The sequence below is a fragment of the Salmo salar genome, chromosome ssa13, assembly GCF_905237065.1.
Source record: "Salmo salar chromosome ssa13, Ssal_v3.1, whole genome shotgun sequence".
NCBI lineage: Eukaryota > Metazoa > Chordata > Actinopteri > Salmoniformes > Salmonidae > Salmo > Salmo salar.
Genome location: NC_059454.1, coordinates 102,459,515 through 102,475,081, shown reverse-complemented (window position 1 = coordinate 102,475,081; position 15,567 = coordinate 102,459,515). Strand labels below are relative to the sequence as shown.

At 42.2% G+C, this 15,567-nt stretch overlaps 2 protein-coding genes across 15 annotated transcripts in view; one reads left to right on the top strand and one right to left on the bottom strand.

Moving 5' to 3' along the window:
• The window catches only part of LOC106568440 (endoplasmic reticulum metallopeptidase 1), a 50,173-nt gene extending 41,062 nt beyond the window's left edge, over window positions 1-9,111 (top strand). The window contains exons 14-17 of one of the 5 annotated variants that reach the window (XR_006758422.1): window positions 682-797; window positions 2,720-2,883; window positions 4,676-5,055; window positions 5,120-9,111. Coding sequence is in view for 1 of the 5 variants with exons in the window: in XM_014138771.2 (XP_013994246.2) it covers window positions 682-797; window positions 2,720-2,883; window positions 4,676-4,852 (457 nt within the window). In the remaining 4 variants the exon portion in view is untranslated. Of the gene's footprint in view, window positions 1-681; window positions 798-2,719; window positions 2,884-4,675 lie in introns of all 5 variants that reach the window. The other 4 variants (XR_006758423.1, XR_006758425.1, XR_006758424.1 and 1 more) reach the window with 4 other exon arrangements.
• Window positions 9,112-9,181: 70 nt separating this feature from the next.
• LOC106568439 (guanine nucleotide exchange factor subunit RIC1) overlaps window positions 9,182-15,567 on the bottom strand; it is a 111,269-nt gene continuing 104,883 nt past the window's right edge. For 2 of the 10 annotated variants that reach the window (XM_014138770.2, XM_014138769.2), the window contains exons 26-27: window positions 13,953-14,141; window positions 9,182-13,360 (exon numbers count right to left, since the gene is read on the bottom strand). In XM_014138770.2, the coding sequence (XP_013994245.1) occupies window positions 13,072-13,360; window positions 13,953-14,141 (478 nt within the window). In that variant the 3' untranslated portion in view covers window positions 9,182-13,071. The remainder of the gene's footprint in view (window positions 13,361-13,952; window positions 14,142-15,567) is intronic. The other 8 variants (XR_006758421.1, XR_006758420.1, XR_001320293.2 and 5 more) reach the window with 8 other exon arrangements.

Sequence of the window (15,567 nt, the reverse complement as noted above, 5' to 3'; positions counted from 1 at the left end):
GCCTCGACACAATCCTGTCTCTGAGCTCTACGGACAATTCCTTCAACCTCATGGCTTGGTTTTTGCTCTGACGTGCACTGTCAACTGTGGGACCTTGTATAGACAGGTGTGTGCCTTTCCAAATCATGTCCAATCAATTGAATTTACCACAGGTGGACTCCAAGTTGTAGAAACATCTCAAGGATGATCAATGGAAATAAGATGCACCTCAGCTCAATTTCTAGTCTCATAGCAAAGGGTCTGAATACTTACGTAAGGTATTTCTGTATTTTATCTTTTATAAATTTGAAAAATAAGCAATTGAATCCATTTTAGAATAAGGCTGTAACAAAATGTGGAAAAAGTCAAGGGGTCTGAATACTTTTTGAATGCACTGTATACTAATTTAATAGGATCTCTACGGTCACACATAGCTGAATGAAAGAACTATTATTACTATACTGCAGATATGATCTGTATTATATTGTATCTCAAAGGGGTTCAAAATGTGTTGTCTATGGCAACGAAATACTGACGTATTTGGTTGTGTTTTCAAATGTGTTTCATAAAGGAAAAACAATTTTACTGTATCATGCACATACCATACATTTCTTATTACTTTTATTGAACATGTCTGGCAGGTATCGACTGGTTTAGCAAAATAACTAAACAACGGCATTGTGTTAATTGACTTGTTTTCAGGAAGAACTGGTACCTCCCAGCCCCTGAAGTCTTTCCCAGGTCTCCCATCGAGTTTCAGGTGCTTTCTAAAGAACAGACAAAATGGGGCACAGTGAAGATCACATTTGAAGTCAAAGGTGAGATTATATGAACATTGAACATGGTATTTTTTTTATTTAACCTTTATTTAACTAGGCAAGTCAGTTAAGAACAATGACGACCCTTCATCCTCTACCACTACAGTACCTTCAGAAAATATTCACAGCCTTTTGACTTCTTCCACATTTTGTTGTTACAGCCTGAATTTAAAATGGATTGAATTGAGATTGCTTGTCACTGGCCTACACACAATACCCCATAATGTCAAACTGGAATTATGTTTTTCGAAATATTTACTGAATTATTACAAATTTAAAGCTAAAATGCCTTGAGTCAATAAGTATTCAACTCCTTTGTTTATGGCAAGCCTAAATAAGTTCAGGTATAAAAATGTGCTTAACAAGTCACACGGACTCACTCTGTGTGCAATAATAGCGTTTAACATGATTTTTAAATGACTACCTCATCTCTGTACCCCACACATACAATTATCTGTAAAGTCCCTCAGTTGAGCAGTGAATTTCAAACATTGATTCATTCACAAAGACCAGGGAGGTTTTCCAATGCCTCGCAAAGAAGGGCACCTATTGGTAGAAAGGTAATACATGTAAAAATCAGACATTGAATATCCCTTTGAGCATGGTGAAGTTATTAATTACACTTTGGGTAGTGTATCAATACACCCAGTCATCCTTCTAACTCTGTTCCCGGAGACGAAGGGATTTCACCATGAGGCCAATGGTGACCTTAAAACAGTTAGAGTTTAACGGCTGTGATAGGAGAAAACTGAGGATGGATCAACAACAATGGAGTTACTCCACTAAGTGAAAAGAAGGAAGCCTGTCCAGTATAGCAGTATTCCAAAACATGCATCCTGTTTGCAACAAGGCACTAAAGTAATACTGCAGAACATGTGGCAAAGCAATTAACTATTTGTCCTGAATACAAAGTGTTATGTTTGGGGCAAATCCAATACAACACATTGCTGAGTACCACTCTCCATATTATCAAGCATAGTGGTGGCTGCATCATGTTATGGGTATGATTGTAATCGTTAAGTACTTGGGAGTTTTTCAGGATAAAAAATGTACTGAATGGAGCTAAGCACAGGCAAAATCCAAGAGGAAAACCTGGTTGTCTGCTTTCCACCAGACACTGAAATTAATTCACCTTTTAGAAGGACAATAACCTAAAACACAAAGCCAAATCTAGACTTGAGTTGCTTACCAAGAAGACATTGAATGGCCAAGTTACAGTTTTGACTTAAATCTGCGGTATGACCTGAAAATAATTGTCAAGCAATGATCAACAACCAATTTGACAGAGCTTGAAGAATTTTGAAAAGAATAATGGGCAAATGTTGCACAATCCAGGTGTGGAAAGCTCTTAGAGACTTACCCATAAACACTCACAACTGTAATCGCTTCCAAAGGTGGTTCTAACATGTATTGACTCAGGGGGTTGTGTGTGTGTGTGATCCATTACTCCAGTCCTCTATCACTACCTGCTGTAGGGGCCGTTACTCCAATCCTCTATCACTACCTGCTGTAGGATCCGTTACTCCAATCCTCTATCACTACCTGCTGTAGGATCCATTACTCCAATCCTCTATCACTAACTGCTGTAGGATCCATTACTCCAATCCTCTATCACTAACTGCTGTAGGATCCATTACTCCAATCCTCTATCACTACCTGCTGTAGGATCCATTACTCCAATCCTCTATCACTACCTGCTGTAGGATCCGTTACTCCAGTCCTCTATCACTACCTGCTGTAGGATCCGTTACTCCAATCCTCTATCACTACCTGCTGTAGGATCCATTACTCCAATCCTTTTCTCTCCAAATGTTGTGTGAGAAAAGGCAGTGTTTAGGAACCATAGTTTGTTACATGCATTGTGTGTGACTATGTACTGACTGTGTGTGACTATGTACTGACTGTGTGTGTGTGTCCTCCAGGTCCCAGCCACATGTCCCTCTACCTGAGACCCCACCAAGGGGCCTCTCTGTCCAGCTGGTCGTTTGGGGACGGTGTCCCCCAGTACCACCTGGCTGGAGAGTACTTTATATTCTACTCCCACGGCCTGGATGCCCCAGCCTGGAACTTCTGGTTCGAAATACAGGTAGAGAATATTAGGGATTTAGGATTCCAAACAGGCAAAGCTGTTTGAGATAATGTCATGACATCAGCTTTACCTGCTGTGTTAGCACCTTAATTAACACAGTCCTTTTTTCACTGCAAGCTTGGATTTAATGCACAGTGTACTTTCAAAAGAATTTGTGCACATGAGCCTTTGGAGGAATGCTTGTCTTTGTACAGTGTACTAGGGGTGGGCCGAGTACTCAGACAAAACAAGTATCGTAATAGAGATGGAGAATTTTCAGAATACGATTAGTATTTTTTGTAATTATCCATGATTGGGGAAAAAAGTATTTTTCAGCTGCCAGAACATCTTTCACTCACAGTGTGAAGCGCTGTGCACTCTGAACAACTATTGGCTAGTTCTTTTGTCTGTAAAGAAACAGGCGGGGTATCGGTTGAACCTGCTGCAACGATTGGATTAGAACAAGCCGCTGTCATCTCCCCAGACAGATGTTTCACTCAGTCACTTGTCTCAGGGCACAAGTCTGCCTTTCCCCAAACATCGTGTATGAATCAGAATCCCTAGCTATTCATTGTTGTTATTTCCTGGTCGACTTTGCTGAGGCCATTATGGTTGTTTTAGTCTGTCGACTTGGCGTTGTTTAGTAGGACGACTTGGTCTGTAATGATTCTTTTGTTATGTCGTGATCCAAGCCCATGCTTGCTGTTATTTCTTCTCACCCAGGCATGTTTCCCCAGCGACAGATCATTAGAAAATAAAATGACAAATGTAGACAGTATATTTTGATTGTACAAATGTTATAGCATCAATTCCTAGAATTCTACACATATTGCCACGGGGCTGAGAGGAAATGTGCAGTTTTAAAGCTAATTTCCTGCAATTTTGCCATGGCTTATGCTATCTGAGTGACTCAAACATAACAAAATCAATGGGGGCTCCATACTCCGTCTGTATAGAATGTTGCAGCCCCTCCCTCCTTGGCTACCCCAAAATTACCTTTTTAAAACAACTTTCTTGTTGACTGCTTGTTTTAGTCAAATACAAAAACTCAATTGAAGAAAAGTACATGTCTAAAGATTACTTTAACATTGCCTCCTCCTGAGCTAATAATATTGTAAGGCAACCCTCATGGCCCATTTCATGACGGTGCTATCCTCCGACCGCAACATTAGCTAGCTAGCCAAGACAAACAACACAAACAGATTGTACAGCTACAAGTAGTGCTTACCTGTGAAATGTTTTCCACACACATAGCTATGTGTACTTGGACACCGGGGTCCCCACAATTCCTTGACTCTCCCACGCCGAATAGCCTGAAGCCACAGGGCTCTTCCCATAGGCTCTATTTCCCTATGTGGGAGCATTGCAAACTAGAGTTTTGGGATTTCTGACCTGGTTTGATGTACATTGTACAACAAAGCAGTTTTCCCTGCATGGTTTTTGATTTCTGTATGACTTAAAAATCAATGAAGAAGTTGGCTCTTTTTCAGGGGACTGATTGGTGGGCGTGGTCTAGGGGATCTTATGACGTTTTTATTTCAGATTCTCCCTGACTGTCTAGTTTTTATTTTGGTGGTTGTTAGTTCTCAAAGATGATCTTATTTAAAAAATATATTGGTCAATTATATTTTCTACATACTTTCTGGTTTTAGTCTTAAGTTTACACTGAAAATGTTTTACCATCCCGAAAATGCATTTAAAAAAAAATTATAATCATTTGTTGGAGTGGTGGCAACGATTTGTGAATATAGGGGAAACACTGTCCATATGATTGTGTGTTTTAATATGTGTATATATTTCTCCTCTCCAGCCTCCCAGAGAAGAGGACCCGTCAGGCCCAGAGGGAATGATCTCAGTAGCCATCTCATCTCATTACTTCTTTGGAGAGGACCAGAGGACTGTTCAGCTAGAGGACATGCTGCAGAGGTTCCCTAAATGGGCCTTCCCCTCTTCCTGGGTCTCCACCTACCACATGTACCGATACTGACACCTAGGCCTATCAGATGTACACACACTGGGAGGCACCTACCACATTTACCCATACTTGAAATACTGGGCCCGTTGTTGGGCCTGCTTCTACACACACACACAGGTCGATTCGAGAGACCCCACCATCACTGTGGCAATAGCTAACAGGAGGGACACTAAAGCCAAGCCAGAAGCAACATTATTTATAAACAGTAACAGTAGGACTAGGGCACGGTCCTTATAAACAGAAACGGTCCTTATAAACAAACGGTCCTTATAACAGTAGGACTAGGGAACGGTCCTTATAAACAGTAGGACTAGGGAACGGTCCTTATAAACAGTAACAGTAGGACTAGGAAACGGTCCTTATAAACAGTAACAGTAGGACTAGGGAACGGTCCTTATAAACAAACGGTTATAAACAGTAACAGTAGGACTAGGGAACGGTCCTTATAAACAGTAGGACTAGGAAACGGTCCTTATAAACAGTAACAGTAGGACTAGGAAACGGTCCTTATAAACAGAAACGGTCCTTATAAACAGTAACAGTAGGACTAGGGAACGGTCCTTTATAAACAGTAACAGTAGGACTAGGAAACGGTCCTTATAAACAAACGGTCCTTATAAACAGTAACAGTAGGACTAGGAAACGGTCCTTATAAACAAACGGTCCTTATAAACAGTAACAGTAGGACTAGGAAACGGTCCTTATAAACAGTAACAGTAGGACTAGGAAACGGTCCTTTATAAACAGTAACAGTAGGACTAGGGAACGGTCCTTATAAACAGTAGGACTAGGAAACGGTCCTTATAAACAGTAACAGTAGGACTAGGGCACGGTCCTTATAAACAGTAACAGTAGGACTAGGGAACGGTCCTTATAAAAACAGTAGGACTAGGAAACGGTCAACCAGTGTTCAGTAGAGTTCCTTTATTGTGGGGATGAGGGTAAAGAGGTAGTTTATTTATTTTTTTACTCTTCTTCTCTCTCTGACAAACTGTTTTGCGTGTTCCATCTCTGTCAACAAGCACGAGGTCTTCAGCATCACTCACTATTTCAGTTAAAAGGCTAGTGTTTCCTTACAAAATTAACCATTTCTTGTTTTCACATTTTAAATAACAAACAAAAAAACCTAAGGGAGTCAATTCATAACTTCAAAAAAAAGTGAACTGGTTAAGATGTCAAGGCCAGTACAGTAGTCTGAAGGTCAACACGATTTAATTGTTGCAGTAAAGTGAAAGCCTTTTGTGTGATTTGCTTACGGTGAGCTCACTAATGTACAAGAATGTTTTGACGAGTGATGGCGAAAATAGAAATGCAATTAACTCATCACTGAATGAATAAATAATTTAGCTGGGTATTGCGATTTCTAATGTATTTTCTGTCCAAGAAACACACTGATTTTAGATAGTTTGATTCTCTTCAACTCAGTCATAAACTAATGGTGCTTTTTACATTTTTCTGAACCCCAGTGCTCTAACCTACTGCAACAAGGCAGTTGTTTTAATGTTGTGGCGCTTTTTCAAAACATTTATTAATGCAACACATAGGTAAGCCATTCCACCAACTCCAATTCATTTTGTCCTACTGATGTCCCTCAATGGTACTTCCTGTTAACAGTAAAATGGGTTTTAAAAAAAATCCTACTTCAGTGTGTTTTTGCCCATCATGTGCATATCAATATTTTACAGTGGGATATTGTTTTATTATAAACTCAGATTATAATACTAGTGGCTGATGTCATAAAACACCAGAAAGGGTGTTGTCAAAGTATATTCCAATGGTTGACGCCTACAGTGAGTGGGTCAGACTCGGACTGTTGCACAAAGTGAATCAAAGCACTGGACTGGTATTTTATCAGTGGGGAACCCTCCTTTTCTACTCTCCATGTTTTGTCGCTATAGAACCAGGGTTGGGTTCAATTCAGAAAGTAAACCAAATTCAAAGGCAGTGAAGATAATTGGAATTTCAGTATAGTTCCTGAATTGACCCCCATCATGGTGTTTGACTGCAGGACAGCAGCTCCTGCTAACACTGAGGTAGCGCTGGGTCTGTGTTTGCAGGACAGCAGCTCCTGCTAACACTGAGGTAGCGCTGGGTCTGTGTTTGCAGGACAGCAGCTCCTGCTAACACTGAGGTAGCGCTGGGTCTGTGTTTGCAGGACAGCAGCTCCTGCTAACACTGAGGTAGTGCTGGGTCTGTGTTCATAAAGAGTCAGAGTGCTGCTATAGGATCAGTTTAGCCTTTTAGGTCATAACAAATACAATTATGGATAGATGGGGACCTGATCCTAGATCAGCGCTCCTACTTTATGAATAAAGCCAAACTGTTTTCTCTGTCCCTGCATGGTAAAGTCTTATGTAAGCTGTCTTCATGGTAGGGCTGCACAATTAATAGAATTCGCAATATCCCAAGAGATATCAATGTCGCAATATTTTGAAACGGCACTCAGAACGGTTGTTCCCAGCGGCTAATAGTTTGTCGTCTCTCCTCTTGCAGCTGCTTGCCCCACCCCGTTACTCAAGCAGCACATTTTATTTGATTATAACAGTTCGCAATTCTGTTTTTTCCCCACATCGTGCAGCCCTACTTCATGGTTCACCTCTATTAAGTAGGTATTTAGGGTTTTGATAAGGATTGTTGATCTGGGCAGTCTCTTGGACTACACTACTGTGGCTAGAACCAGTTTGTGTTGAACAGTCGCCTTGTTGTTTGGGATCCAGCGATGCGTCCTCTCTCTGAGCAGGTGAAAGGATGGAACCAAGCTAATGTGCTTTCTAGGTTCTATAATGTAACATGGTTGTAGGCTAGAGGGATCTGTTGGCCTCATGCTTCTTAAAGACATAAGGGGTTCTTGCCACATGCACTTACCTGTAAGAAATATGGTCTTAGCCAGATTGTACAGCAAGATTTTGTAAATTGTAATGTAGTTTTAAGGGTTTAAAAAAATGATTTGTCATAACCATCGCTGTGATGAAAAACATCCCAGTATACTCTTAAATATGCATGAGGAAAAGAGAAAGGAAACTAACGAGCACACGTCTAAAGACCTTTAGCTAGTGGCATCGTTTAGTGAGGTTTTGTCTAGGCCTGAACTTGCACCCTATTGGCTGCTTTTGACCAGAGCCGTATAAAAGTAGTGCACTATACAGGGAGCCATTTTGGTCGCCTTAATCAGAGGTGTAGCGACAGCTCAGGCCTGATGGATGGAACAAAAAATTAGTGTAAGTTAATGATTTGATTTATTTCTATATCAAGTATGGTGGGTTCTGTAATTTAGGTAAAGAAATATCCCGATTCTGTAATTACAAGACGATTGATGACTAATGTTCACTACCCCAAACCTTCCCATTGAATTTAAATAATGACTCAAGCGTACTGTACACTGCCTTAAAAATATAACTTCATGTTTTGTACAGATTGCTGCTCTGTTGAAATTGTAAAGTGATTTTTGGTTTATGGTAATGACATTTGTCAGTACTGTCAAACTTTTCTTATGCAGTCTTATAACATTTATGATTTTACACAAAAAAAAGTAATGCAGGGAATCAATCCGATCGCACCTTGTGGGCAATGCTCACTCGTTCGTGGAGCCCACATTCACGGTAAACGCTGGCTACATGTTGCTTCAATAATAAGTTTCCATTAAAATGGTGCATTGCTGCCAAAACGCAATCGGATTGAATCCTGGCATAAATCCCCACTCAGTTCAAGCCAACTATAATATACACTGTTCAAAGTAGCTTGAAGGGTTACGTATCATCATATCCCATAAAACATTTACTGTAACGATGATACTGACGTTTCCCGAGCCTTGTCCTTTGTAAATACCAATATTAAGGTGAAACATTTCATTGAAACCGTTTATGGGTCTCAATTTAAATTTTGTAGAATTATTGTGAGAAAGGCTTTACTTTCCTTAATATGCCTGAATAAAGGAAAGTTACCTGTACTTCAGTTGGAAAAATGGGAACTGAAATGCATCCACGTTTAAGTGATCTCGTTGGAACCTGTTAAATTTCATGTGATGCAACTCACCTACAGTATCTATGCCTATTTTAACTGCTTGGGTCACTGAATCAAGTGCAGTTTTGTATAACATGTTAATTATTTAAAAGCAATCATACTTTTAATTTTTTATTTTATTAATTTGTCAACTGGGAGGGTTACACCTAACCTTTTAAAATCAGTAATATAATCCCAGATGGGATTAACATGGTTGATTTGGGGAATTGTGTAACAGGGTATTTTGATTACAAAAATAAACTTGAAATGAACACTTGTGTCCAGTGACTTACCACCATGTACAGCAATAATACATGTAGTCTTTAAAAAAATAAAATGGCCTTGGTTTTAAAAAATAATTTATTGTTTATGTACAGGAAAAAAAATTGAAAACCAAAATGAGTAGAAAAGGCAAATTGTACAAGAAACAGTATCTATACTGTACACTGCATTGAATATGTCCACCCCATCTTGACCCAGGGTGTGTTACTGCGTCAAATATGCTGTTCTTTACAATATGTATGAAAAGAGTACCACTGTCATCGTGCTTTTCCCCAACAGCAGAGAAACAATAGACTTCTAGTCCTCAAATGGAAACATGAAACGTATATAATCATAATATCGATTAACTGAAGTTTTTTTGTTGAGCAGCAATGGTTCCATCTTCCCTCAGAGGGGTGTGGAGGGGTTCATTATACAAGCACTCAAGGCCTCAGAACATGTCTTTGGTTAGCCAACAACCTTATTACGTTAGGTAAACTTCACAGCTGGGGTTTGTGGGCTTGAGTGCAGACGATATAGAAGCACATCGATGCTGTGTAGTTAACTTGCGTCCCAGTTTTGTTTGTGCCGTCTTGCCAACTCCATACCAAACATGACAATGACAGAAATGGAGTTGGTACAGGAAGACGGCACGAACCGGTCTGGGACTCAGGCTAGTGTACAGGTTCTCGTAAAAACAACGCTGCAGAACAATAGACGCTTATACAAACTACAAGCACAGTGAGCTGCAACAAAATGTTTAAAATACAAACTACAAGCACAGTGAGCTGCAACAAAATGTTTAAAATACAAACTACAAGCACAGTGAGCTGCAGCAGAATAATGTTTAAAGTACAAACGTTTTGGTTGGTATGAGTGACAGTAAAACATGTGGAGCTGAATGTAAATCTAAAGAGAAAAACAAAGCAACGTTTCAGAATTGCACAGTTTAACAGTGATGTACTGTAAGTAAGTGGAGACCATTGATGTACTGAACCTAGCTAATATAGAAGAAATACACACAGTAAAGAAAACAGCTGATCTAGGACCAGTATTTCCATTTAGAGCACAATGAATACATGGCGCCCTGTTCCTACTCAGTTGCTTTGTGGATACAAGCCAGAGTTTTTCAGGCTGTTAAAGATGGCATCCGCAGTAGGGGGGAAATTGCGCCACTGGCCGCCCCACCACCGTTGTTGCTGCTGAGCGTCGTGCAGCATGGTGAAAACAAGGCAGTACATATTAAGCTCTGCTGTCACGCGTGCAATGATGTCAGAGGGGGGAAAAAACAGGAACTTTGTTGTTGCAAAATCACAAATGGATGTGGCTGTTTCACCATTGATTCCCGTTTGAAGGTTGAGAGCTCTATGCGGGTCAGGTGGTGGGGTATCGACCTGGGCCTGAGAGCTCTATGCGGGTCAGGTGGTGGGGTATCGACCTGGGCCTGAGAGCTCTATGCTGGTCAGGTGGTGGGGTATCGACCTGGGCCTGAGAGCATGCTGGTCAGGTGGTGGGGTATCGACCTGGGCCTGAGAGCTCTATGCTGGTCAGGTGGTGGGGTATCGACCTGGGCCTGAGAGCTCTATGCTGGTCAGGTGGTGGGGTATCGACCTGGGCCTGAGAGCTCTATGCGGGTCAGGTGGTGGGGTATCGACCTGGGCCTGAGAGCTCTATGCTGGTCAGGTGGTGGGGTATCGACCTGGGCCTGAGAGCTCTATGCGGGTCAGGTGGTGGGGTATCGACCTGGGCCTGAGAGCTCTATGCGGGTCAGGTGGTGGGGTATCGACCTGGGCCTGAGAGCTCTATGCTGGTCAGGTGGTGGGGTATCGACCTGGGCCTGAGAGCTCTATGCGGGTCAGGTGGTGGGGTATCGACCTGGGCCTGAGAGCTCTATGCGGGTCAGGTGGTGGGGTATCGACCTGGGCGCTGGGCCTGAGAGCTCTATGCTGGATATCGACCTGGGCGCTGGGCCTGAGAGCTCTATGCTGGTCAGGTGGTGGGATATCGACCTGGGCGTGGGCCTGAGAGCTCTATGCAGGATATCGACCTGGGCGCTGGGCCTGAGAGCTCTATGCTGGTCAGGTGGTGGGATATCGACCTGGGCGCTGGGCCTGAGAACGAGTTGAGGCAAAAGCAAAAAGTTGTTGTTTAGTTGCTTTGATATAGCTGAAATAAAACAATTTGAATGAATAATGAAGGCTATCAATAAATAATAATACTGACGATCATAAAAGATTGATTCCATGTGAGGATACTAGTCTTTACCGTTGCACATCATACATACAGGAGCTGCTTCTCAAGATTTTGATATGTTACCACGGTGATAACCAACCCTTTACAAACCTAAATTCTTATAGAATCAATGGACACCCTGTCAGAATACATGAAATAGTATAGGACCTATTCAACTCTACAGACATTGCTAAGGCAATAGCAAGATCACTGAAAGGAGACGAAAACGATACTGAAATGTGACATTGAATTAACACCAAGGTGAGCATCAGTTGATGTTTTAGCTATTTAAAAAGGGGGCAAATAAAAATCTCTGGCATGACATAATATGCTATCAATATCAATACAAAGTGAATTATGAATATAGTTTGGATCCTCCAGCATGACGGAAGCCAACTGAACAGTAATTCTAGAGCCAGTCCTAAAGCATGTGTGTAAAGACGCAGGTCAGGATCGCCATAATAATTGGTTTGTCCTCAGAGAACGTTAGATTCTCCCTTCAGGAGTCAGTCATGGCCTGGTCAGGACCTCGTCAACAACATTCACCTCCAATCCAGGTCATCACACACACACACACACACACACACACACACACACACACACACACGTCTTCTCTCTCGACCAACAGAATTCTGACACTAGTCTTTAATATCTTAGTGAGGGGACTGACATCGTCTCATGACGTAATGTTGTAGAATAATATCACCACATTATTGACCAAGGCATCAGTAAATATCTTTAAATCCACGGTACAGTAGGATGTATAAAATATGACACCCACACACACTTCAGTGCATCTCATAAAATGTTCAGAACTTGTCCAGCACACAGTTGATTTCAGGGGCGATTCCTTGCAAAAAGTACCAAAAGTTATATCTGAACTCCTTCACAACAAAGTACAATATAGACTGTTGTACAAACTGTGACAAAAATATACAGTTATAGGTTGAACTTTCTGTAATGTGGAATGAGCTTAATATGTGACAGGTCTAACGGACAGTAACCCAGCACGTCATCACGGCGATCTGAAATTTCTATCTAGACTCTATTGCCCAGACGAGCACAATCCAGACAGCATTTCTCTGATCTGAAAAGCCTATTTAAAACGCTAGCTTGCAACACAAACTGCCTGCTTTAATCCCAGAATAAAGACTGACTAGCCCAAACTCAGGTCTGTGAGCAAATTTCTTTAAAAAAAACATTTTTTTACAGGGAGCAGAATAAATAGAGGTTAGAAGCATGTCATATCTATGTTTTTTTTGTTATGAATCGGCTGTGTCCTGACTAATCAACTGGACAATACTGACACTCTTAAAACACAAGAGCCCACTCACTCACTGACCCGACAGACCCTGCTCCAGCACTGGGATGGACGAGTATCCGGACTGGAGAGAAGTCGAGAATGTCCTCTTGTGTTTGAGGCTTCCAAATGTTACACACCCAGTGTAGTAATACACACAATACCATGACACACACAGTCTCACACACACAATGGAAAATATCAGAGTCCACGTCAGTCAACAAACTGGTTCCAGACAGAGTTTAGTCAGAGACTTCCAGTGTCTCTCTTCCACATCCTGTGTCCCATCACACCCGCCCAGCAAGGTCAGAGGTTAGAAAAGGGCTGTATTCATCAGGGCTTACCGTAGCAAAAAAAGTTTAAGTCAATATAGTCAGTCCCTCCCTGTTTCAGTCCATTTGGTGCCTAATGAACATGACTCAGGTCAGGACTGGGCATGTCAGGACAGAGTGCAGTCGTACGCCCCCTCGTCCACCGCCTGTTCCTCCTGCTCCTCTGGAACTCCTCCGTCCTCTGTCCCTAACCCCCCAGGGGGCTCCAAAGGAAGGGCCAGACCCAGGACAGGCCCTCTACTGTCTTCCGCACGGGGGCCTCCGGGCTGGGGCTCAGCCAGCTTCGAGTTGGAAGCCCCTGGTAGGAAGGCTTCAGGCTGGATCTGCTCTACAGAAGTCTCTATGAGCTTCTGTAGCTGGGGCCGGATCATGTTCAGGAAGGGCTTATAGCCCAGGCTACAGGGAGTGGAGAGAAGGGGGAGTCAGTATCAAGCTCACAACATTCATGAACTTCACTGTGCCTTTGCTATAGCTGCTATAGACGATGTAACATCCTTTACACCGCAGTTCCACTAGTGGTCTGGATGAATACAAATCAGCTTTAATAATGCAGATATATTGTGGCTTCCATCAATGTAATTGTCTGCATCATTTCCAATCCCCCATATATATATTTTTTTGTAAACATATACGCTACCGTTAAAAATTGTTTGGGTCACTTAGAAATGTCCTTGTTTTTGAAAGAAAAGCAACATTTTTGTCCATTAAAATAACATAAAATTGATCAGAAATACAGTGTAGACATTGTTGTAAATGACTATTGTAGCTGGAAACGGCTGATTTGTAATGGAATATCTACAGAGGCGTACAGAGCCCCATTATCAGCAACCATCACTCCTGTGTTCCAATGGCACATTGTGTTAGCTAATCCAAGTTTATATCATTTTAAATGGCTCATTGATCATTAGAAAACCCTTTTGCAATTATGACATTGGGCCTCTGTACGCGAGCGACAGACCGAGCGAGCGACAGACCGAGCGACACTGACCAGTCTGTGGAGGCCCATGCGTCGACCCCTAGCAGGCCGGAGCGGACACTCTGGACGGTCTCAGGAGGAACCTCAGGGCTGTCCAGGAAGTTGACCACCTGCTTGATGACTGTGGCCTCTCTCAGGATCAGACCAATCACAACACACCACTCCAGACAGCCAGCCTCCATGAACACATGCAGGAGGTACCTGAGGACAGAGAGAGATAAGCTATAAAAGGCATGATGCATATGGGACTGGTTTCCCAGAAACAGTAAGCTTAGCCCAACACTAAGAAGCATATGGTCAATGGAGATTCTCCATTTAGTTCATCGGTGTCCAGGGAAAGGTACCCAAGGATACACAAGCTAAGGCTGACAAATCACACAAGATACACAAACCTACATATGAAACCAACACACAAACAAATAGGTCACCTCAGCCATACGTCTAGCTAGGTTGGGTTGGAGGAGTATTAGTAGCACCTAATAGCAGTAGTAGAAACAAGTACTCGATTGTCATACTTGAGTAAAAGTAAAGATACCTTTCATAGAAAAATTACTCAAGTAAAAATCACCCAGTAAAATACTGCTTGAGGAGAAGTCTAAAAGTATTTAGTTTTAAACTTAAGTATCAAAAGTAATTGTAATTGATAAAATATATTTAAGTATCAAAAGTAAAAAGTTTTAATCATTTCAAATTCCTTATATTAAGCAAACCAGACGGCACCATTAAAAAAAAAAAAAATGTAATTTACTGCTAGCCAGGGGCACAAGTCAACACTCAGACATAATTTACAAACGAAGCATGTGTTTAATAAGTTCACCAGATCAGAGGCAGTAAGGATGACCAGGGATGTTCTCTGTTTAGTGAGTCCACCAGATCAGAGGCAGTAGGGATGAACAGGGATGTTCTCTGTTTAGTGAGTCCTCCAGATCAGAGGCAGTAGGGATGACCAGGGATGTTCTCTGTTTAGTGAGTCCACCAGATCAGAGGCAGTAGGGATGACCAGGGATGTTCTCTGTTTAGTAAGTCCTCCAGATGAGAGGAAGTAGGGATGACCAGGGATGTTCTCTGTTTAGTGAGACCACCAGATCAGAGGCAGTAGGGATGACCAGGGATGTTCTCTGTTTAGTAAGTCCACCAGATCAGAGGCAGTAGGGATGAACAGGGATGTTCTCTGTTTAGTGAGTCCACCAGATCAGAGGCAGTAGGGATGACCAGGGATGTTCTCTGTTTAGTGAGTCCTCCAGATCAGAGGCAGTAGGGATGACCAGGGATGTTCTCTGTTTAGTGAGTCCTCCAGATCAGAGGCAGTAGGGATGACCAGGGATGTTCTCTGTTTAGTGAGTCCTCCAGATCAGAGGCAGTAGGGATGACCAGGGATGTTCTCTGTTTAGTGAGTCCACCAGATCAGAGGCAGTAGGGACGACCAGGGATGTTCTCTGTTTAGTGAGTCCTCCAGATCAGAGGCAGTAGGGATGACCAGGGATGTTCTCTGTTTAGTGAGTCCTCCAGATCAGAGGCAGTAGGGATGACCAGGGATGTTCTCTGTTTAGTGAGTCCTCCAGATCAGAGGTCAGTAGGGATGACCAGGGATGTTCTCTGTTTAGTGAGTCCACCAGATCAGAGGCAG